The sequence below is a fragment of the Petromyzon marinus genome, chromosome 29, assembly GCF_048934315.1.
Source record: "Petromyzon marinus isolate PM22_M1 ecotype Great Lakes invasive population chromosome 29, UKy_Petmar_22M1.pri1.0, whole genome shotgun sequence".
NCBI lineage: Eukaryota > Metazoa > Chordata > Hyperoartia > Petromyzontiformes > Petromyzontidae > Petromyzon > Petromyzon marinus.
This window is the reverse complement of record NC_133695.1, coordinates 9009880-9032895: the sequence shown is the minus strand read 5'-3', so window position 1 is coordinate 9032895 and position 23016 is coordinate 9009880. Positions and strand designations below refer to the sequence as shown.

Genomic DNA, 23016 nt, shown 5'->3' with positions numbered 1-23016 from the left:
CAGGAATTGCAACTCAGGGTGCTGCGAAGATCAGATTCACGCCTCCTCCACCACCCCCCCTACCCCCCCCCCCCCACCGATGAATTGCCGCTATTCAGAGTGGCGATTCGATGCTTTATTAATTGCGTTGAATTATGCAGCGGGCCTCTAGCGGCTGCAGTGGCCGAGTAAACCCATCAACCCTACAACGTACACCGAATCGAGAACATCGATTCTCATTCTGGACGACACACGCGGCACGTTGAAGGCGTCGTTGAGCACGAGGCTAAACGGTGACTCATCGTCGATGCGTCTTTTGCGCCGCGTTTGAACTATGGAGCGCGATCCATTTATGGACAGCCCACAGACCCCGCCGGCACCACGTCGTGCAGACAGGGAGGCGAGAGTGAGTTGGGTGGGTGCGCCGTTAAACGACTCAATGCGAGCGTTGACGTTGGCAAGAGACGTTCCACGTCGCGGAGGCGAAGGAACGGCCCTGCAATTGCTCCACGCGGCTCCTGTGTCAGGAGAGCCTCGGCTAGAGGGAGCTCTTGAGAACCCACTTGAGACGGGTATTTCATTCTACGGTTCTACCGGTAGCGTCACGAGCGGAGTGAGCAGGGGGTGCCTTTACCACCCCCACTCCTCCCCCACGCCCCCGGTGGACAAAGCTACGAGTTGAGTGTCCACCTTGACAACCACAATGAGATGTATTTTCCACAACAATGTGAATCAACTATGTTTCGTTTGTTTGCCAAGACGGAGCGCACCTACAGCGTTAAAATTTTTCCTGGATTTTCTGTTTGCACATGCACAAAGTCACTTTAAGATGTTTTTCTTGTTCATGTTTTTGTTTTGGTTTGTTTGTTTGTTTGTTGCGGTTGCACCCGATTCAAGAGCCGAATGGCTCACTGGGGCTATACCAAAATAAATGAAACTATGAAATGCTCGAGACCGTGAGAGTAACGACGATGAGATTGAGGCAAGAGGAGGCGCGATGTATAATAGCCTCGAGGTGCGACCGTGCGAGAAATCAAATATCGGGGTCCCACCCGGCCGATTGCCGCACGGCCCCGAGCTGATAAAACGTCGTCACTAACGCCACTGCTCGGACGAGATGGGAGTACCCACACTCCGCAAAAACCACACGCCATTTATGTTACCCAGTTATAGTTCCAGGGCTGACAGTGGCGGCGGGATAAGAACAACATTTGTTGGTCAATGTTTTAGGCCTGCCGCACCCTGGGAGATGGAAGGAGCCGACCTGGTGATGGCAACTCCAGGGTGCTGACCACGATCACAGTTGTGGTAGCGTCATCGGGAGACGTGCAGAAGAGAGGCTGTCGCATTCAGATGTTGCATTCTTCACACATTTTTTTCCCCCCATTATAGTGATTTTTTTTTACATAACTCAAATTAATCATCAGCGTCGTTTGTGGAGAATATAACCAGCTCAATAATTAAGCGGACAATGCCTCCTTCACATCACACATGAGTAGTTCTGTATGATTATACCGTGTTTGTTGTCAAACTGAGACGGCATATTGGCAGTACGGAACGCTTCTGCGGCCGTCTGGAACGCTCTTCCTTCCGATATTGGGAAGCCATTGGAGTTGCGCACTTTTAAATCTAGATTGGGAAAAAAAAACGAATTTCTTTAATACTGCTTTCTGTGTTTAATTTGTTGTCCTTCCCCTGCACCTCCGATTCGCACGGTTGGTTACGTACGGTGCGAAAGAAGTTCTACATACATACACCAGCAAGGCTAGTTCTGCTGACAACACACTGCACGTGGAAACCGGTCCAGAGTTTTGCTTGTCTTGAAACAATGCTGCTGCTGCTGTTATTATTATGCACTTACAAAAGCAGTGCGGCTAATAAATACGTTTACCTATTATTTTAGTGGGAGATCTGTAAATGGATCACGCTGTACTTATGCACTGCACATACAAGTGGGGTCGTTAAAAAAAAGAGTACTGCATTGAGAAGGACTGACTGTTTACAATATATGCACATCACTTACACACTAAGAACAATTATCATATATTACACAATTATCATACACGAATTCCAAACTCACCGTATATATCATGCCCGACAATAAGTAGGTATATACTGCGGTCTGTGCCATGTACATTGTTCTGAACTGAATATATATGATATTGGCTGATGGTGGGGAGATCATGGTAGTGGCGGATGGTGGTGATAAAAGTGTAAATATCAGGCTTTGGAGGACGACTGTACAACTATTGCGAGGTTGTGCCATATAGACAGAAGCGATGGCGAGCCATAGTGAGTTCTGAGTTGAGTCGCTGATTTGAATCAATGTCGAAGTTGTAGGTCCAGCTGCTGGCTTCAGCGCACGGAGAGTGTCTGTACGACTCATAACCTCCAAGAACGCTCATCGTAGACACGAGTTCACACGTTCACACAGAGACCCATACACTCAGACAGACACATAGACTCACACAGAGACCCATAGACTCAGACAGACACATAGACTCACACAGAAACCCAAACACTCAGACAGACACACAGACTCACACAGAGACCCATACACTCAGACAGACACATAGACTCACACAGAGACCCATAGACTCAGACAGACACATAGACTCACACAGAAACCCAAACACTCAGACAGACACATAGACTCACACAGAGACCCATACACTCAGACACATAGACTCACACAGAAACCCAAAAACTCAGACAGACACATAGACTCACACAGAGACCCATACACTAAGATAGACTCACACAGAGACCCATACACTAAGACAGACACATAGACTCACATAGAGACCCATACACTAAGACAGACACATAGACTCACACAGAGACCCATAGACTCAGACAGACACATAGACTCACACATAGACCCATACACTCATACAGATACGTAGACTCACACAGAGATCCGTAGACTCGGACATACACATAGACTCACACAGAGACCCATACACTAAGACAGACACATAGACTCACACATAGACCCATAGACTCAGACAGATACATAGACTCACACATAGACCCATACACTCAGACACATAGACTCACACAGAGACCCATAGACACAGACAGATACATAGACTCACACATAGACCCATACACTCAGACACATAGACTCACACAGAGACCCATACACTCAGACAGACACATAGACTCACACAGAGACCCATAGACTCAGACAGACACATAGACTCACACAGAAACCCATACACTCAGACAGACATATAGACTCACACAGAGACCCATACACTCAGACACATAGACTCACACAGAGACCCATAGACTCAGACAGACACATAGACTTACACAGAGACCCATAGACTCAGACAGACACATAGACTCATACAGAGACCCATAGACTCAGGCATACACATAGACTTACACAGAGACCCATAGACTCACACAGACCAATAGACTCACACAGAGACCCACATACGTACACACACTTACACAAACTCACATAGAGACATATAAGTTTGCGGTGGGAATTGTGATTACGCCTGCCTTGGCCAGTTCGGACTCGATTTAAGATGGCACACTGCTTGAGCTTCAGGATGGCTGGGTGGTGATTTTGATATACAGCGTAGATGCAATTGATGGTGAATTTTATATTGCCCCTACATGCAATTGAGCGTATGTGCTATATAAACATACACCAGACAGCACATTCACCAAGGGGGGCAATGTTTACCACACTCCAGGCCTCGCGATCCATCTCGGTGCGCCTTTACACGTTCACCAGCCAGTGTTTCCCCGCTCAAATATCAAATTGTTAACCCGCTGAACGAACATGATGATTGCTAAACAAGTCCCACGTGACGCGTCAAGCGCCGATTCAGCGTGTGCGTGTGCGCGTGTGTTTGCATGCGTCCCATGCATGTTCCGAAGAGAAATATGATTCAATAAAATTAACAGATCTTTTGCGCGTGTGCGTATGCGCCTTTGTGTGTGTGTGAGTGTGTGTTACTCGCTGTACATAAATACAAATATCCCCCATATAGCCTGTAACAGGCCGTTGGGGTAAGTGCGCTTAAGCAGTGCGCTATGAACCCCGCGAGCCGAGTTGGATTCACCACTCGGGACGAATATATGAACCGATCTTGGGCTTCCCCCAGGTCGTCTTAGTACATGGTGCGGTGTGTTTAAAACATCAGCACGCGGGAGACAAAGGCGGCCGGGCGTGGTGATGGTGGCCACACAACCCACTCGTGTACCGTGACGGTCTTAATGCTCGCCAACAGCACTTGCCCCAGCAGTCTGTTAAAGGCTATACGGGGAGGGGGGGGGCGTCTTTGTCTTTGTGTGTCTCTCGTGACAAGCAAGAGATCGATCATTGTGAATCAGAAGAGCCCTCTCGACTTAGCGTCGCTCTACACGGTGTACCAATCATCCGGCGCGTGGCGCGCATGCAACGTGCAGCTCATCAGCGTACTTAAATTGCATTTAAACTGAGAAAAGGCGATTACAATCTGCCGCGAGTGCAGAGACTCGTGGGTAACAAAGCAAGGCGCATCCAAAATCTGCGGAAATGATTGGTGACGGCTTTGGGGACGTAAAGGGAAGCCTTCGTCCAGCAGTGGAATGATAACGGTTGACGGTGATGATGATTATGACGACGCCGATTATGGTGATGATTGTGACAACGATGATGATGGTGATGATGATTATGACGACGATGATGATGGCGATGATGATTATGACGACGATGATGATGGCGATGATGAGTATGACGACGATGATGATGGTGATGATGGACAGGTGGACCGTGGTGGGATCGCGGGTTCGAGGAGTGTTGTTGTTGTTGTTTCGACTGACACGGAGCAATGGTGGCGTGGCCTTGGTGGACGAGTGGGCCACCAGGCCGCGAGTCTAAGCGGTGTTCTTCATCATCGGCGTGTGAGGGCCACCAAACATTTCAAACACCATTGTGGTTTTGACAGCGGCACGATGATGATGGGAGGGGGGGGGGGGTGTTTTCACTATTTGTGGATTGTCGGGAGCGGGAGGGGGGGGGGTCCTAACTAAAGGCCACCAGGGGGGCGGCTCAGTGGCACCGCGGTGGCTTCGCGATGAAGAAGACGAATGAGGAAGGTGGCTTCGCAATGAAGAAGACGAATGAGGAAGGTGGCTTCGCAATGAAGACGACCGCTGCGCTCGAAGTCACCAGAGTCTGCCGCACGAGAGAGCGCCGCCGGTGGCCTGCAAGAGGCCCTCGTAGTCGCAGGCGTGGGACGCGGCCAGGAGTCTGGAAGCGGCGGCCGCCTGGTGGGGCGGAGAGGACATCTGCAGGTGGTGGTGGTGCTGATGCGGCGGCGGCTGCTGCTGCTGCTGCTGCTGCTGACCGGAGGGGTGTCCCGAGAAGTTGGCGCACGGGAACATTCCCCTCTCCGCGGCCAGAGCGTGGCCCGACCCCTCGCTGCCGACAGACGCCGACTCCAGTCGCTCCTGCGCAGACTTCAGCTCCTTCTTCACGTCCTCCGGTGATCCTCCGATCGTCCTCGGGCTCAGGGACACCTCGCCGCCGTCCGCCGTCGTTGACTGACGGAGGGCGCCCGGCGTCTTCTCCTTGGTCTGGCGCTTCATCTTGTAGCGGTGGTTCTGGAACCAGATCTTGACCTGCGTCGGGGTGAGGTGGATCATGCTGGCCAGGTGCTCGCGCTCGGGAGCCGAGAGGTACTTCTGCAGCTTGAAGCGGCGCTCCAGCTCGTAGACCTGGCCCTGCGAGAAGAGGACTCGCCGCTTGCGCATGCGGACCCCGGCCTGCAGGAAGGGGACCCCGGCTCCCGCGTGAACCCCCGAACCGCGCTCGGGGTCGCTCGGCGTGGCCGAGGAGACGCTCGTGGAGGCGCCGTGAACGAAGCGGGAGACTTGGGGGGGGGGGGGTGGGGTGGGGATGCGGGGCGTTGATGGTGATGACGGTGGTGATGATGGTGGTGGTGGTGGTGGTGTGGATGTTGGTTACAGTGGTTGATGATGGTTGTGATGTTAATAGTGGTGGTGGTGGTGGTGGTGACGGTGGGGGTGATGATGATGACGTTGGTGATGAGGAGCAACACACAGCAACCACACAAGAGAACATGTTAAATACAAGGAACATCGTCGCTTTCATCAAAAACACCGTATGCTCGTGACCAGCTGCGGACCATTGTCTCAATATGGTGGTGGTGGTGGTGATGATGATGAAAATGGTGATGATGGATGGCTACGTACGGTGCGAAAGAAGTTCAACATACATACATTACGCAAGTGGTGGTTTTGAATGTGGTGATGGTGCAGATGATAGGTGTTGGTGATGAGTCTGGTGGTGATAACGTCTGATGATGCTGGAGGTGCTGATGGTGGTCATAATGGTGTTGATGATTGAGGTGGTGGTTATGAAGGTGGTGATGATGGTGGTGGTAATGGTGGTTGTGAAGGTGGAGATGGTGGTGATGATGGAGGTGGTGATGATGTTAGTGGTGTGTAAACATCGCTACTGGGGAGAGAAAGACGACCGGGCGTGGTTCAGGCCACCCACCCTCTCGCGTGTCGTGCTGGCCTTATTAGGTGCTCGCTATCAGCACTTGTCTCAAAAGTCTGTTTAGGCTATACGGGGGATTTGTGTCTTTGTTGTTGTTTTTTTGATGAAGATTGTAATAGTGGCGGTGACGATGGTGGTAATGGTGGTTGTGAAGGTGGAGATGGTGTTGATGATGGAGATGGTGATGCTGATGTTACTAATGGTGGTGGCGATGATGATAGTGGTGATGATGGTCGTGATAATGATGACGTATGTATGTTGAACATCTTTCACACCGTACGAAGCCAACCGTGCCAATCGGACGTTGGTGATGAGAGCCAACCACATAACAACTACACAAAGAATAAATATGTTCAGTACAACAATGGACGTTTCTGCTCTAAACAAAATGTAGATTCTGTAAATAGAATAAACGACGTGTTTGTAAAAAAACAAAAATCGCCAAATTAACATTTGTAAAAATCCAATGATGTAGCGGGCAACGTCACATCCTTTAGGATATAGCGCCTCACTCAAGACAACATCAAAATTGATCACAACCTTCGTCGGTGACATTGGAGCGGTGCTGAAATGTCCACAATCCAGTGGCAGGGCATTTTAATTTACATGCACCCCTCCCCCGCTCCGGCATTCGCACCTGATAGACTCGCAAATGACGACATTTTGTTGACGTGACAAACCTTACTAATTGGCTGTGTCGGGTGGTGGCAGATTTCACGACACATTTACGCGATCCAACCCGAAAAATCCTCTACTATGGAAGCATGTCAATGTTGACCTTACAATCTTTGCAAACGCGCACCCACGAAAACGCGCAACTTCGCTGCTCAAAATTGGTTTGAAATATTACGGATGTGAAAAAATATATACTTTAAAGTTAAAATCGGGTGCGCGACTCCCACTTGTAAAGTCACTGCAATGACAAATATACCCCGTATAGCCTTTGCAGGCTGTTGGTGCAAGTGCTGTTAGCAGGCACCTATGAAGGCCGGCACGGAAAACGAGGGGGTTGGTGATCAGCACCACGCAAGACCGCCATTGTCATTTGTGGCTGAGTCGACTTAGGTGAGACTCAGTACCGATTCACATAATCGTCAGTGGCGTTGGCCGTGAGCGGGAATAGAACTGGGGTAACCGGTTTCAAAGCGCAGCGCTCTCCACACCAGCGCGTGCTGGACAAACACGCATACAAAGACAAAGCTCCCCCGTGTAGCCTTCACAAACTGTTGGGGCAAGAGCTGTTCGTGAGAACCTCGAAAGGACACACACACACACACGGACACAACGCCTCGGCGTGAATCTACAGGGTACGGGACTGTTTGGCAATGCTTCCATATAGACTACAGTTAGTACAGGAGCCCCAAATGGTCTCCTGATGAATGATGCAACTTGCTGGGGGAACAACAGCCCAAGTGTATGCAGAAGGACGACGGTTCGATCCCGACCCTGACGCCTGCTGTACATTTGGAGTTTGCGTGTTCGCTCTCCCCGTGACCGCGTGGATTTTTTTCTCTGGGGGGGTCTTCGGCTTTCTTCCCTCCACGTTTAAAATCCACCATGCGTTTAGAGTAATTGACTGCAACACATCTCAACATGATGCGCCACTTGCGTTGAGCTATCTTTTGTGGGCAGGTCACTTCTGAAAACGAGCTATATAGCTCAGCGGTCCTGACCTGGTAAAATACAATTAATAAAAAAAATAGTTAAGTGTGATCAATGAGTGTGACTCCCGCCGCCTCTGTAGGTATGTTTGTTGAACTTCTTTCGCACAGTACGTAGCTAACCGTGCTAATCAGATGCTGGGGAAGCACAACAATCTCAACACAGAAAGCAGTTCTAAAGAAATTAGACATTTTTTACCAGTATCAAAGCATGAAACATAAGAATAGGTTTTACCCTTTCTGTCAATAACCAGGTGTTAAGATGTTCAAGCACCAAAGAAAAACCTTTTGCGAGGGATCAAAGTTCGCGTTAAGCCACACACACACACACAGTACTTGCGGTGAACGTGCAGACACACGTGCTCTGATAATTATAATAACGTGCATTGTCTTTGAAACCTATGAGTTTCTAATGTAGATGTTTTCCAATCTAGATGCAATCTAGATTGGAAATGTAGACGATTTAAAAGTGCATCGCAATGCACGCGCGTGAGTGTTCCACGTGCAATGGCGGAGGCGATCATCACACACCACAGAGGCCATACGTGGAAATTCCACGTTCTTGCGACGAGGACTAGCCTCTTCCACATGACGACCGCTGTTGACTTCTCTCAAAGCAGCCCTTGTTCCACCGCCTCCGAGAGGGATGACGGGATGAGTCTGCGCTGGATCAGGATTAGAAGTCGCAACCCTCTGTGCCCAACGTTATCAGGATCTGGGAAGCTAAGCAGGGAAGTGTTCAGCCTGCTCAGTGCTCGGACGGACGGACGACCACGCAAACATAGGCAGGTGCTATAGGCTGCCGCGGACAGCGGTGCATGCGGCACGCATCCATTATTGTACTGCGCTATGATTGCGCGTCAATGCTCGACCTTGGCATTCACCAACCAAACCGCACCGACCGGCGTGGTGAAGTATGGTCAGGGAACGCGCGCGAACCGCACGTCTTGCACGGGAAGTGGATTAACAGTACCACGTGTACTGTACGCGGTGGTTCAGATGTCTTGTGAGCCTCCCATTTAATTCTCAAAAACGTGATTACTTTTTCATCTTGATTTGAAGCTTTCGCGACTGCAGGATAGCCATACTCTTTTGGTCTTTCGGTAAAGTCACGTAGGTCGAAAATAAAATAAATCACGACGTTTCGATCGCAACACAAGCAGCATGTGTCAGCAGTTGTCCTGCTTTATCTGTTCTAACTGATGACGGTCGCTTGTGTTGCGATCAAAACGTCGTGATTTAGTTTATTTTATACCTACGTGACTTTGCCGAAAGAACCAAAGAGTATGTGATACTTTTTTTAAGCAAGGTATATTTAAAACAGAAATTAATATTCAAAGGAAATAAAAATGTTGGAGGTCAATTAATTGAGGGGTCACGAAACATTTGGACCGCCCTGCGCATTACAACATTGCATATTTATTTCGTGGGAACTGCAAACGGCAATAGTGCCTAACTGTGCAAATGTGGCCCGAATATTTCGGAGCAAAATTCGCCATCGCTTTAACGTGCCACAACAGACTGCCGTTAGTCCAGCGCTACAAAACTGACGGTCAGACATTTTAAAATCGTTAAACAGGTAAAACAAAAAATCATCCATATCGTAATCCGATCATGTACCCTAACACATCTTCAAAACAATCTTTAAACGGCTCTGTGTGTACACGCGGAAGCTTCCCCACCCTCCGTATCTGTGTGGTGGTTCATGCGGGACTGTATGCGTTGTAATTGGTGTGTCTATTCGGTGTTTGGACGTCTTAACAACTCCTGTTATCATTGCCAGAAAGGGTAAAGTTCGAGTCCCAACAGTTGTCATTATGATGGAGTGTTCCTGCCAATAATCGGGCAAAATTGTGTTGAGCTGGCTTGACACTGCCGACGAGATCCAGAAGCTCCAAAGCCGGTTGGACAGTTCGATTGCCTGGACCAACTGCTGCTGGATAATTATTGGTCTGGAAAGGCAATCGTCTGATAGGCCAAATCCAGATTTTCCCAAACTCCAGTCTTCTTGAGAGACCGCGCTACGTCTTTCCGCTCTCACCAATTTACTCCCCAATTCCGATATAAATAACTCGTTCCACGCTGCACGCGCCCGATGATTGTTAAACACGTCCCACGTGACGCGCTAAGCAATGTGCGCTGTCTGCAGCAAGCGAAATTCGTGTACACACACAAAAGACAAAGATTGCCGTATAGCCTAAATATGCTGGTAGGGAAAGTGCTGTTAGCGAGCACGGCACACGGAGGGGTGGGCGACCAAAACCACACCCGGTCGCCTTTGTCTCCCCAGTTTACACACACACCAGGTATTCATATGAGGCTGAGTCAACCTAGTGGAGGCCCAGGACCGGTTCAAATAATCGTCACGGGTGTTTGCCGTGGGCGGGCATCGAACGCGGGTGGCCGGGTTCGGAGCGCAGCGCGCTAACCACTGCGCCACCGCTCATCACACACACACATATACGCGCACGTGCACACTGATATCTTAGTCATCATTTGGATCGCCTCTATTAACGCAAGACAGCGTAAAATCGCTTAGCGCGTCACGTGGGACGTGTTTAACAATCATCGGGCGCGTGCAGTGTGGAACGAGTTGATTTGAATTTGAATGGGGAGTAGTAAATTGGTGAATATGGAACACAGCTGTTGATTTTGTACGTGGAGACATGCAGAGCGGAGTTACGCGCCTTTACATGCTGATATCATGAAGGGTAAGCGTTGATCAGCGTCCCTCGTGAAAAAAAAACCGCACACAACTGCAATGGAGACAGACTTAATTGCGACATTTCAATCGCACGAGTCGGTAGGAAGTGCTGTACGTAGCTGCATTATAATTTTTTTTTTATGAATAATGTACGCATGTACTGTATGTTGAACTTCTTTCGCACCGTTACATAGCCAACCGTGCGGGGAAAAAAATAAGTTCGTACAATCAAAACGTGGAGGCCTTCATCTGGCGTTGGACCGATGAAGGGCTATACCTTATTCTTGTTGTTCTCGTTGCTTATTACGATTGCGTTTATGAAATGTACTCTTCTGAGCAGTGTTGTCGTGTCTGATGTCGACCAGCGTGGTGAAGTACGGCCAAACAACCCCGTTGACCGTCGCGACGGCGAAGGGGTCGAGGCCTTCATCATCCAGCCATTGATTGAACAAGGAGCTGTAAATAATACCAATAACTATTTTAATTATCACACGTGACTGTATCTGTAGGTGCTAAACCGAATGGGTGGACACAATGCCACCATTCCAGATAACAGGGGGTTGCCTGAACGCACCGCTCGCCGAGGTTACATTGGCTTCCCGTTGCCGAACTATTACACTTCTGTTGTCGCATGAACACGCAACGTACTTGCCACGAATGAAACACAAAAGCTCGCTGGTCTCGTCAATGAGCATGAACCATCACGCGAACTCCGCTCATCGTCGCAGCGACGGCTTTTGGCTCGGCCATCGAACAAAGACGGGCCCCAATGCATTGCGCGGCTCTTTCAGATGCCCTTCCGCAACCGTCTGGAACGCTTCTTCCTTCCGATATTAGATATTGGGGTAAGCCCCTTTAAAATCTGCATTGAAAACTAATTTCTTTTAGAATTGCTGTTTTTGTGTGGAGTCTGTTGGCCTTCCTCAGCACCTCCAATTAGCGCCGGTTGGCTCCGTGCAGGGCGAAATAAGTTCAACATACACGCATCTATAGGTGATTAATAAGTTCAACATACATGCATCTATAGGTGATGAATAAGTTGAACATACATGCATCCACAGGTACTGAATAAGTTCAACATACTTGCATCTCTAGGTGACGAATAAGTTCAACATACATGCATTCACAGGTACTGAATAAGTTCAACATAGACGTATCGACAGGTACTGAATAAGTTCAACATACACGTATCGACAGGTACTGAATAAGTTCAACATACATGCATCTATAGGTGATGAATAAGTTCAACATACATGCATCCACAGATACTGAATAAGTTCAACATACACGTATCGACAGGTACTGAATAAGTTCAACATATACGTATCGACAGGTACTGAATAAGTTCAACATAAATGCATCTATAGGTGATGAATAAGTTCAACATACATGCATCCACAGGTACTGAATAAGTTCAACATACACGTATCGACAGGTACTGAATAAGTTCAACATACATGCATCTAAAGGTGATGAATAAGTTCAACATACACGCATCTATAGGTGCAAAATAAGTTCAACATACATGTATCGACAGGTGATGAATAAGTTCAACATACATGCATCGACAGGTACTGAATAAGTTCAACATACATGCATCGACAGGCGCTAAATAAGTTCAACATACACGCATCTATAGGTGATGAATAAGTTCAACATACATGCATCCACAGGTGATGAATAAGTTCAACATACATTTATCTTCAGGTACTGAATAAGTTCAACATACATGCATCTAAAGGTACTGAATAAGTTCATCATACATGCATCGACAGGTGCTGAATAAGTTCAACATACATGCATCCACAGGTGCTGAACAAGTTCAACATACACGCATCGACAGGTACTGAATAAGTTCAACATACATTTATCTTCAGGTACTGAACAAGTTCAACATACATGCATCGACAGGTGCTGAACAAGTTCAACATACATGCATCAACAGGTACTGAACAAGTTCAACATACATGCATCGACAGGTGCTGAACAAGTTCAACATACATGCATCGACAGGTGCTGAACAAGTTCAACATACATGCATCAACAGGTACTGAACAAGTTCAACATACATGCATCGACAGGTGCTGAACAAGTTCAACATACATGTATCGACAGGTGCTGAACAAGTTCAACATACATGCATCGACAGGTGCTGAACAAGTTCAACATACATGCATCAACAGGTACTGAACAAGTTCAACATACATGCATCGACAGGTGCTGAACAAGTTCAACATACATGCATCCACAGGTGCTGAACAAGTTCAACATACATGCATCGACAGGTGCTGAACAAGTTCAACATACATGCATCAACAGGTACTGAACAAGTTCAACATACATGCATCGACAGGTGCTGAACAAGTTCAACATACACGCATCTATAGGTGCTGAACAAGTTCAACATACATGCATCGACAGGTGCTGAACAAGTTCAACATACATGCATCGACAGGTGCTGAACAAGTTCAACATACATGCATCGACAGGTGCTGAACAAGTTCAACATACATGCATCAACAGGTACTGAACAAGTTCAACATACATGCATCGACAGGTGCTGAACAAGTTCAACATACACGCATCTATAGGTGCTGAACAAGTTCAACATACATGCATCGACAGGTGCTGAACAAGTTCAACATGCATGCATCGACAGGTGCTGAACAAGTTCAACATACATGCATCGACAGGTGCTGAACAAGTTCAACATACATGCATCGACAGGTACTGAATAAGTTCAACATACATGCATCGACAGGTACTGAATAAGTTCAACATACATGCATCGACAGGTGCTGAACAAGTTCAACATACACGTATCGACAGGTGCTGAACAAGTTCAACATACATGCATCAACAGGTGCTGAACAAGTTCAACATACATGCATCGACAGGTGCTGAATAAGTTCAACATACACGCATCTATAGGTGCTGAACAAGTTCAAATTACACGCATCTATAGGTGCTGAACAAGTTCAACATACATGTATCGACAGGTGCTGAACAAGTTCAACATACATGCATCAACAGCGCAGCGACGTGTTCCGTGTTACAGCAAGGCAACTTCAAATGATGAAGTTGAAATAAATATATTCTTGGCATTGTTTGGTTCTTTCGGTGAAGTCACCTAGATAGAAAATAAACAAATAAAGTAAAAATTAAAATATAAAATTCAAAATAAAAGCAACAAAAACCCCAACGACGTTTCGATCGCTCAATATAATTTTGTTATTCACACTTTAATCTTCACTCCCCGGCCCTCGTCGACAAGATAATTATCGGTCTAAACCTGATTGAGTGATTATGGCCTTAAATGGAACTGGGAGGCTTAAATTAAACTGTGTTTTTGTATTTTACCAGGCAAGGCCCACTGAGCGGTGTCGTTCTTTTTCACAAGCGACCTGGCCACAAGTGATAGCTCAACGAAGTGGCTTATCACGTGGACATGTATAGCAGCAGCCAAATACTCTAAACGCAAGTTGATTTTAAAAGTGAGGATGTTAACTCCGATTTTCTTTTGTTTTCATCTTTGGAGAAGTGCTGTCGTTTCACCCGATTTGCGTTTCATATCGGCCACAAAGAGTAATTTGTACCATCTCTTTTCTCTCTCTCTCCCTCTCTGTCAAAAGTGCGCTGTCAAATATAATCTAATTAAAGCCATAGTGGGATTGTGATGTTTTACAGGTAAGGCCATTTACGATTACGGCGTTTTTTCAACAATAGCCTGGTACAAATCTTGATTTGAAGCTTTCGTGACTGCAGGAATCCATACTATTTGGTTCTTTCGGTAAAGTCACGTAGGTATTTTTTTTACCTACGTGACTTTACCGAAAGAACCAAAGAGTATGGAGCCTGGTACAATATTCGATATTGGAAGTGTCCCAGGAGTATGAACATATTTTGACAGTATTTACATTTAAAAAAGAAATATATTAATTATTCTTGGTTATTTCTGTAAAGTCACGTTGAAGGGAAACAATAAAATAAAAAAATATATATAAAACAATAAAATTCTCACGACGTTTCGACTGCAACACAAGCAGAGCTACGGCGCGCAGTCATCGTCATCAGGTCACCTGATGATGACTGCTTGTGTTGCAGTCGAAACGTCGTGAGAATGTTATTGTTTTATATATATTTTATTGTTTTATTGTTTCCCTTCAACGAGACTTTACCGAAAGAACCAGGCATATGAATCACTGCAGTCACGAAAGCTTTAAATCAAAATATATTAATTCTTTATCTTGTTAATTGGATGTAGACTTATTTACTTTTTTTAAAATCGTGGCTCCTGATATATAGTAAATTTTGAATGCCGACCCAGCCTGGGTAAAAAAAAAACCTCGATAAACGAATATTCCGTATTGTACAATATAGCATGTATATATAATTCAATGTGGACTCGCTAACACACGGAGTTGTAATAGACACATTTGTTATAAGTCGCTACTACCTTTCATAGCATAATCTTGATTAACGTATCGTTGGCATCTACGGACAAAATGTGCCTTGTGTAAATTATTATGAATTCATTGCGTGCGGAATTAATGACAATTGCTAATTTTGTACAAGCAGGGAAATACAGTAAAACCTTGGATTGCGAGCATAAGTCGTTCCGGAAACGTGTTTTGTAATCAAAAGCACTCGTATATCAAAGCACTCGTATATCAGTTGTGATCACGTGACGCTCGGCAGTACAAAGCGTATACGTGCTACTCGTATTGCTACGACCCTCGCTCGCTTATCAAATTAATATTTACGTAAAAAAATTTGCTCGTCTTGCAAATACTCGCAGACCAAGTCACTCGCAATCCAAGGTTTTACTGTATAGATATCTAAACACTATATAAAGGTCCCAAAACACATTCAATGGGAATAGAGAAATGGCAAGTTAGATTTACTGGACATGTAATGAGAAAACGAGACACTGAAAATAAATTAACCGGGAACTATTAGAGGTGCCATGGGAACATTTGGACACACCTCGGACTAAGTATCCAGTGCAAAGTTCTTGAGTAAATATTGTGACCAGAGAGGTGCATGGAAGGAAGGCCGTGGCTCGTAGACAGATAGATATGCAGTCTATATCTAAACTGTATATATGTAAGGAGATCACCAATGTGTTCCACCTTGCGCGCTGGAACGCGTGCGCGCGCTCACACGCACAATGAGACCTCGAACGTAATTTGAATCGGCTTCATTAACGGAGACAACGTGAATTGCTTAGCGCGTCATGTGTGACGCGTTTAACAATCATCGGGCGCGTGCAGTGCTAACATTAGTTCATTTGAATGGTGAGTCATTGGTAAACGCGGGAAAACATCGCGCGGTGGGTGGCGAGTACTGGAGTTTGGGAAACCCAGCATGAGTAAGCACTTGCGTGGCCCCATTCGATTAAATCGGAAAATAACATCGTCTGCTTTATGCGAGTACGTTAAACATTGCCCTGAAAGTAAAAATGAACGTTATCACGTGACGGATGCCGGCTATTATGGGAGATTCCATATATAGTATATTAAATGAGTTCTGCAGATATACAATTAAAATGATCAATCCGTTTTTATATATATGTACACATACATACAGACGTTCAATATATCCGTGGTATGGCACGAACTTAGACAACACCTCCCAAGAATGTATCGAGCGCTTATACACAAGACAATAGTAATAATGCCACGTGTTCTTTATCTATGGCCACGATAAGCATCACCGAGTTTCCAGATTCCTTTTCAGGACGAGCCTGTATTGGTCCAATGCGTCTGTTGAATTTGTGGGTGTCTTTTTGTTTTGCTTTCATATCCCGCGCATTCGATGGACTAATAATACTCGACATCATGTGCAGACATTTCAATGAACCCACTTGCAGTGCTGCCATTCAATTGAATTTCAAACGCATTCTTATTGGCGATGCTGACAGTGGCAGTGGTGAACGAGCAGAAATGACAACAACAATGACAACAACATTGAACACATTTGTACGTTGCATACAGAGGCAGTAGCAGCTACACAGCACCACAGCGGACCGTGTGCACGTACTCTCGATCGGTTTCAAGATTGCAAAAAAGGGATAATACATCGGAACTGTTTTTCACCTGGTTATATAAAGGAAACCGATTGTTTTAAAACTAGATCAATTTTGTCGTTGTATAGTCCCTACATACCGACAAATAACCAGGCTCTTCCAGGATCATCTCAATTCGCATTCGCCTCGTGAAATCAAAGCCAAATAGTCAAAGCATCTTCTTGCTTAACCGATCAATGCGATAGTCCAGTATGTCGTTGGAAACTCCACATTTATATGATGAGGACCAGGCTCTCCATAGGATTACCACTCGACTGGCTGGTCATCCTATTTTGGACTCGCAAACTTCAAATTCCGAGGCAAGTGTGTGTGTGTATGTTGAAGTTGTTTCGTTACCGTACGTAGCCAAGCGTGCTGATGGGAGGTGCGGGGGAAGGACAACAAACTAAACACAACAAGCTGTTGTAAAGAAATTAAATTTCAATCTAATTTATATTTAAAAGATAAGATTGCGTGGCCTTAAACGCGAAACGTCTGTAATAGGCGACGTTTCGGGCAACGGCCCATCTTCATGTACTATCACTCCCTCACTGACGTTGGACGTGACTATAAAATAAATATATTATTATTTTAAATTTTAATGGAAGATTTACACGTATGTGTACATATATATTTAAAATGCGGACCAAAAATGTTCACCCTCTCAAAGGGTTCGAGCCTAACGCACCTATCATTATTTTTCTTTGGTGAGCGGGAGGGGGGTACATGCATTCACGACTCTCATTGTATGCATGTTGGACTTCTTTCGCACCGTACAGTAGCTTTACCGTGCAAATCGGAGGTGCGGGAGGAGGATGATAGGCGGTGGCATCTCTGTGGTGTGAGCGTTGACACCACAAGCAAGAGCAGAAACGTGGCCTGACCCCATCCCTGCGAGTGCTACCGATCAGCCTCCGTAGGTTTGCGAGACCCAAAGTTTCAAATAGTTTGTTTTCGAATTTGTCCAGAAAAAGCTTAGACTCGTGTGTGTATATATATTTTGTCTATGTGCCTTGTCCTGTCTAAGAGATGTCAGTTACCGTGGGCTTTCTATCTGTTTAGCTCCGTCCGTGACATTTATTCAAGAACGTTTTGTTAGACGGTGCCAGGTGCATTCGGACTCGTGTGTGTATATATATGTGTGTATATGTGTGTGTGTATATATGTGTGTGTGTATGTGTGTGTATATATGTGTGTGTATATATATATGTGTGTGTATATATGTGTGTGTGTGTATATATGTGGGTAAGGTCCCATTCAATGAGCGCCTCTGACAGGCAAGGCTGCGTTGGCTGGGTCATGTAGCCCGCATGCCCAGCCATCGCATGCCGAAACAGCTTTTGTTCAGCCGGATCGAGGGGGCTAAACGGGCGCGGCACGGGCTAGAGAGGAGATGGAGTGATGTGGTACAGGAGGACGTGGAGCTGAGTGGACTTGCCGATGACTGGTACCAGCGGTGTCAAGGTCGGCCTCTGTGGGGGAGGCTCGTGAAGGACGCTACTGGGCAGTTGGAGGCAGTCGTCCTCCAACAACAACGGAGGGCGGAGGAGAGACGCTCACAACAACAAGCGGAGCGCCGGGTGGCTAAAGCACAGCAGGTTGGCACAGTAGGGGGCACAGGTGGTGCACCAGCCATTCATCTCAGTCAGTCGACCCGTGGCACCTGGGTCTGCCCCGTGACCTCCTGCCAGCGGGCGTTCGACACTTCACGTGGCCTCAAGGTGCACATGGCCTGGCACAAGCGTCGTGGTGACGTCACTGCCACTTAGTGGCGAATGGCGGTTGTTGTTGTATATATGTGTATATGTGTTTGTGTGCATTAACGTTCGTGACAAAAAAAATCCTGAGTCCTTGCAGGACATTATGCTGCTGTATGTTAATGACAATCCGTGTTTTCGGTATATGTGTATATCGATATATATACACACACGACTAGAAACCAGGAGCGGACTTTGGCCGCTTTCCATCACCGTCACGGCCGCTTGCTCGTAAAGATGAAGTTATTACAAGTCCGATTCCACATTTATATTCCCAACCGTTGAAAAACGTACGAATAAATATCTCGTAGAGACCTAAATTATCCAATAAAGACGTTTAAATGTTTTTGATCGGAACATTTTAAAGGGGAGTGATTATTCGTGACAAATGTACAGCCTTTTAGCCGTTGTCGAGCATGATTACGAATTTACATCAACGACAAACACCCCCCTGTGTCGCCTTAACAGATTTTTGGGGCAAGCGCTCTTAGTGAGCACCTGTAAAGGCCGGCACGAAGAACGAGGGGGATGAATTGCCAAGCACCACGCCCGGCCGCCTTTGTATCTCCAGTGGCAATGTTTACACACCGAACCAGGTACTCATTTGAGGCTGAGTCGACCTCTGGGAGGCTCAGGACTGGTACAGATAATCGTCGCTGGTATTGCTGGCCGTGAGTGGGAATTGAACTCAGGTCGCCAGGTTCATAGTGCAGCGTTCTAACCGCAAACCAACTGCTCTTCATAAAAAAAAATATAAACTCACAACACTCACTAATTCACCATAATCTCCACTTGTCAAAGGCAGTGTTAAATTGAATGCAGACGAGATTAAATGTTGTTTTTTTTTTGTTTCAATCACTTCTTACAATTTTAATTTATACAGCGCCTGAATATACGAAGGAAGACTGCTCACTAGGCACTGCGCGGGCTCGGAGTGAGGATAATTGACGTAAGGCACGACCACTGCAGAACCCATCCATAACAATCTTATAATTTCGAAATCCGACATTTTAACATACAGCAATAATTTTAAAGAGGTTTATATAAAATGAAGGACGCAAATAAGGCGAGACGGATGCGGAGAGCCTAAATAGCTTCTGGAACTGTGCATCGCGCTCTTCTGGCTGAAACGGTGAGCGCGGCTGGCTACGTGGAGTGCGAAAGAAGCTCAACTTACTTACAACACGAAGAGCAGAGGAAGCAGAAACGGAATTGCGCCTTAACCAGGGGGCAGGACGCCGACCGCACGGACGGCCGCATGGATGAATTGGGAATGAGCAATTACGAAATAAAATCGATAATCGTGAAAAAGGCGGGTAAAGAGGCCCGCCCTTAAAGTAAATCGCATTAAATAGAAATATATAAACGGAGGTTTTTTTTTAGGGAGGAGGGGGGGGGGGTCCGACAAAAAAAAAAGTTCGAGCAAAGACGAGGACTCACTCGAGTGGAATCTGACCGCCTCTTGCGCCGGACTCAGCCATGCCGCTGAACTGGTGGAGGTCGCGTCCGTGTAGCCGTGATGGATGTCCGCGAGGCCGCCCAGGCCCGCGCCCAGCGCGCCGTAGCTCTGCACGGAGCCGTGGTGGAAGGAGGAGGGAGCAGTCTGTTGGTGCTGCGCGAGACTCTGATTGAGATGCTGGTGATGGTGGTGGTGGTGATGATGGTGAGGGTGGTGATGCAGCTGATGATCTTGACCGTGCTGCTGCAACAGTTGCTGCTGCTGCTGATGATGATGATGATGCGTCTGATGTTGATGGTTGTGATGCTGTTGGCCTGGTTGGTGCTGCTGCTGCTGTTGCTCGTGCAGCTGTTGCTGCTGCTGTTGTTGTTGCCTGTACGCGTTGCTGAACGAAACTCCGAAAGTGGAGGGCACATCCATCGCGCTCACTTTTCTGAACGCCTCTTCGAAAGGGCTCAGAATGTGAGCAACGGAAAACTGGGTTCTGCATTGAGGCTTCGGACTTAGTGACATATCTGCTGGGTTCAAATAGAAGTGTGAACTCGGGCCACTAATTACGACGATAGATGCGAATTCCCTTTATTTTTACGTTCCCTCGTTTTTTTTTATTATTTAAAGAAAAAAAACGTTAAAAATCGTAGAAATTCTTTATCTCAACAGATCCCAAAGAGACCGGGCCCTATGTTAGTCAGACTCGTAGGCACCACCAAAATGCAGGTACGAAGGGGCGCGCTTGTGTATTTAACGTGGGCGCCAGGGCTTTAAGAAAGGCGGAGCTCGGCCAAAAGGGAGACCCTCACAATTGGACCGTTTCCCTCCCGAGTCCTAGAGACGCTGAGGCTGCCCCCCCCCCCGTCTCCCCTTTATCTCGGCCGAGGGCCACCCACGGACCCACGCCGCCCCGCGTGGGTCCGCGAACGCAGCACAATTAGGGCTGCCGCGCGCAGCTTATCGCCGACTGCTCGCCGAGGCCACGTGTCCCGCTTCTCAATCGAGTTAAATGTGACTGCAGCTGCGGGCTACTGCTGCTGTGGTGGTGGTGGTGGTAGATAGCATCCTCTGTGCCACGGGTGGTGCTGTTTGTGTGCTGGACGCATGGCGGGTTTGGTTCCTTATTTTTTTGGTGGCTTGTGTTCATAAAGCGTGATAAAAAAAAATAACATTTTGTTGATGATGATGATAATGAATGTACAACTTTTTTTGTCCATCCACAGCTGGATGAGGGCCTCCCTGACGCCTTGTGCGGGTCGTGAGCATTATTTTATTTGGCGTCGAGCAGGCGCCGGAAACCTGCGGCTCATTAAGGACTGCTTCGTGACGTTGCGCATTAAGACCGTCTCGTATTCACACGCATTGCGGCTCTTGTACTATGGAGCTGTTTTTGTTTTGATCGAATTCGAAAAAAATGTTTCTTTTTGTTATTTTGGTTACTTAACCCTGGCATAGAGAGAGAGAGAGCAGTACAACAATGGGCGGTACAGCCACTGCCACTATTGTTAACCCCGCAAAGCCCCGTGGCAACCTATTTGTGCGTGGTGATGCTCACCCATCCGAGAGCTCCCCAGGCTCTCTCTTGCTTAGCTCCCGAGATGTGACGAGGTTCAGCCCACAACGCGTTAATTTGCTCGGAGGAAACCTTGAACTTCGTTACGAGTTTATATCTCAAATAATCGCATTTGCTGCCCGTTCTTTAAGTAGCTATACTTGTCTGGAGTGGAACCGTGCCGAGAGCCTTTGACTCGTTCGAATACGAGTTTACGAGTTCGAATCGCTGTAGGGATATGACACGGCCAATCATCCCGTCCCGGGGGAGGATACGGTTATGAGGAGATATCGCGTTGCGGTAAGGAAACAATGGTTCTCCGTTTTAATAGACAGACTGCGACCGCCATGCGAATATGGAATTTCCATCACCGACTCACGGATCGCCCATTTCTAATGTTATGATTAAGCTCATGGGGTGGTGATGGTGGTGGTGGCTATGCACGCCTCGAATCCAGCACTGTGGGTCTCGAGGTACCATAACCCTGGCTTGGCCAGGAGAAGGGAAAGTTCAGCAAAAAAAATGTTGACTCCACCTGTTACTCCCACATTTAAACCACTCCTTATTTGGCCGATAGATATCTTAATATATAGAGAGGACCGCAGAGCTTGGACGATTGTTGGCGCTGGCTCATTGCGTGGCTGCTGCCTGGCTCCGAGTCGCGTCTCCGAGGCGCGCTCTCTCTCTACGAGAGTGAGCGAATTTTGTGCGGTGACGGCGCGTTACAAGTTGAAATTATTAACATTATAAAGGCGCAGCCCTGCAACTGCTTGCTCACTGCACTGCTGGCAGAAGTAGTCTCCACCAGAGCAAACTGTTGATAGCAAGGCACCCCCCCCCCCCCCCTCTATTTGAGTGTGTCTTCCACACTAACCAAGATGTCTTGAAATAAACTATATAAACTACGAACATTTTTTTATAGGTAAGGCCTACTGAGCTACATAGCTCTTTTTCAGAAGCGACCTGGCCACAAATGATAGCTCAACGAAGTGGCTTATCGTCGTGTGGAAATTCATAGCAGAAAAAAATACTCTCGACTCATGTTTCTAAACGTAGAGGGAAAAAACCGGAGGACCGGGAGAAAATCCAAGCGTCCACGGCGGGAACATGGAAACTCCAAATATATAGCCGTCAGGGTCGCGATTGAACCCACGACTTCCTGTATTCCGAGCGAGACATTTAACATCTCGCCACCGTGGCCACGAAGAGGTGGGAGTACCCACATTTTACCCCACCACACGCGACCGTTCGACTAGCTGCTCACCTCGTGAGTAGCCTTCCTTATACAAATCATGCCGAGTAATTACTACCTCA

General features: G+C 47.0%; 1 protein-coding gene across 1 annotated transcript; it reads right to left on the bottom strand.

The window, feature by feature from the left end:
- Positions 1–862: 862 nt before the first annotated feature.
- LOC116947097 (uncharacterized) lies at positions 863–20968 on the bottom strand. The gene is made up of 2 exons (XM_076070433.1): positions 20141–20968; positions 863–5858 (listed from the first exon to the last, which is right to left on the bottom strand). Exons 1-2 carry the CDS (start codon positions 20670–20672, stop codon positions 5152–5154), a joined length of 1239 nt encoding a protein of 412 aa, XP_075926548.1. The 5' UTR covers positions 20673–20968; the 3' UTR covers positions 863–5151.
- Between the last annotated feature and the right edge of the window lie 2048 nt (positions 20969–23016).

Coding starts and splice junctions, on each gene's coding strand:
- LOC116947097 (XM_076070433.1), bottom strand. CDS start 20,672: ATGTCACTAAGTCCGAAGCCTCAATGCAGAACCCAGTTTTCCGTTGCT. Junction 5,859..20,140: donor GGCGGTCAGATTCCACTCGA/GTGAGTCCTCGT, acceptor CCCCCCCCCAAG/TCTCCCGCTTCGTTCACGGC.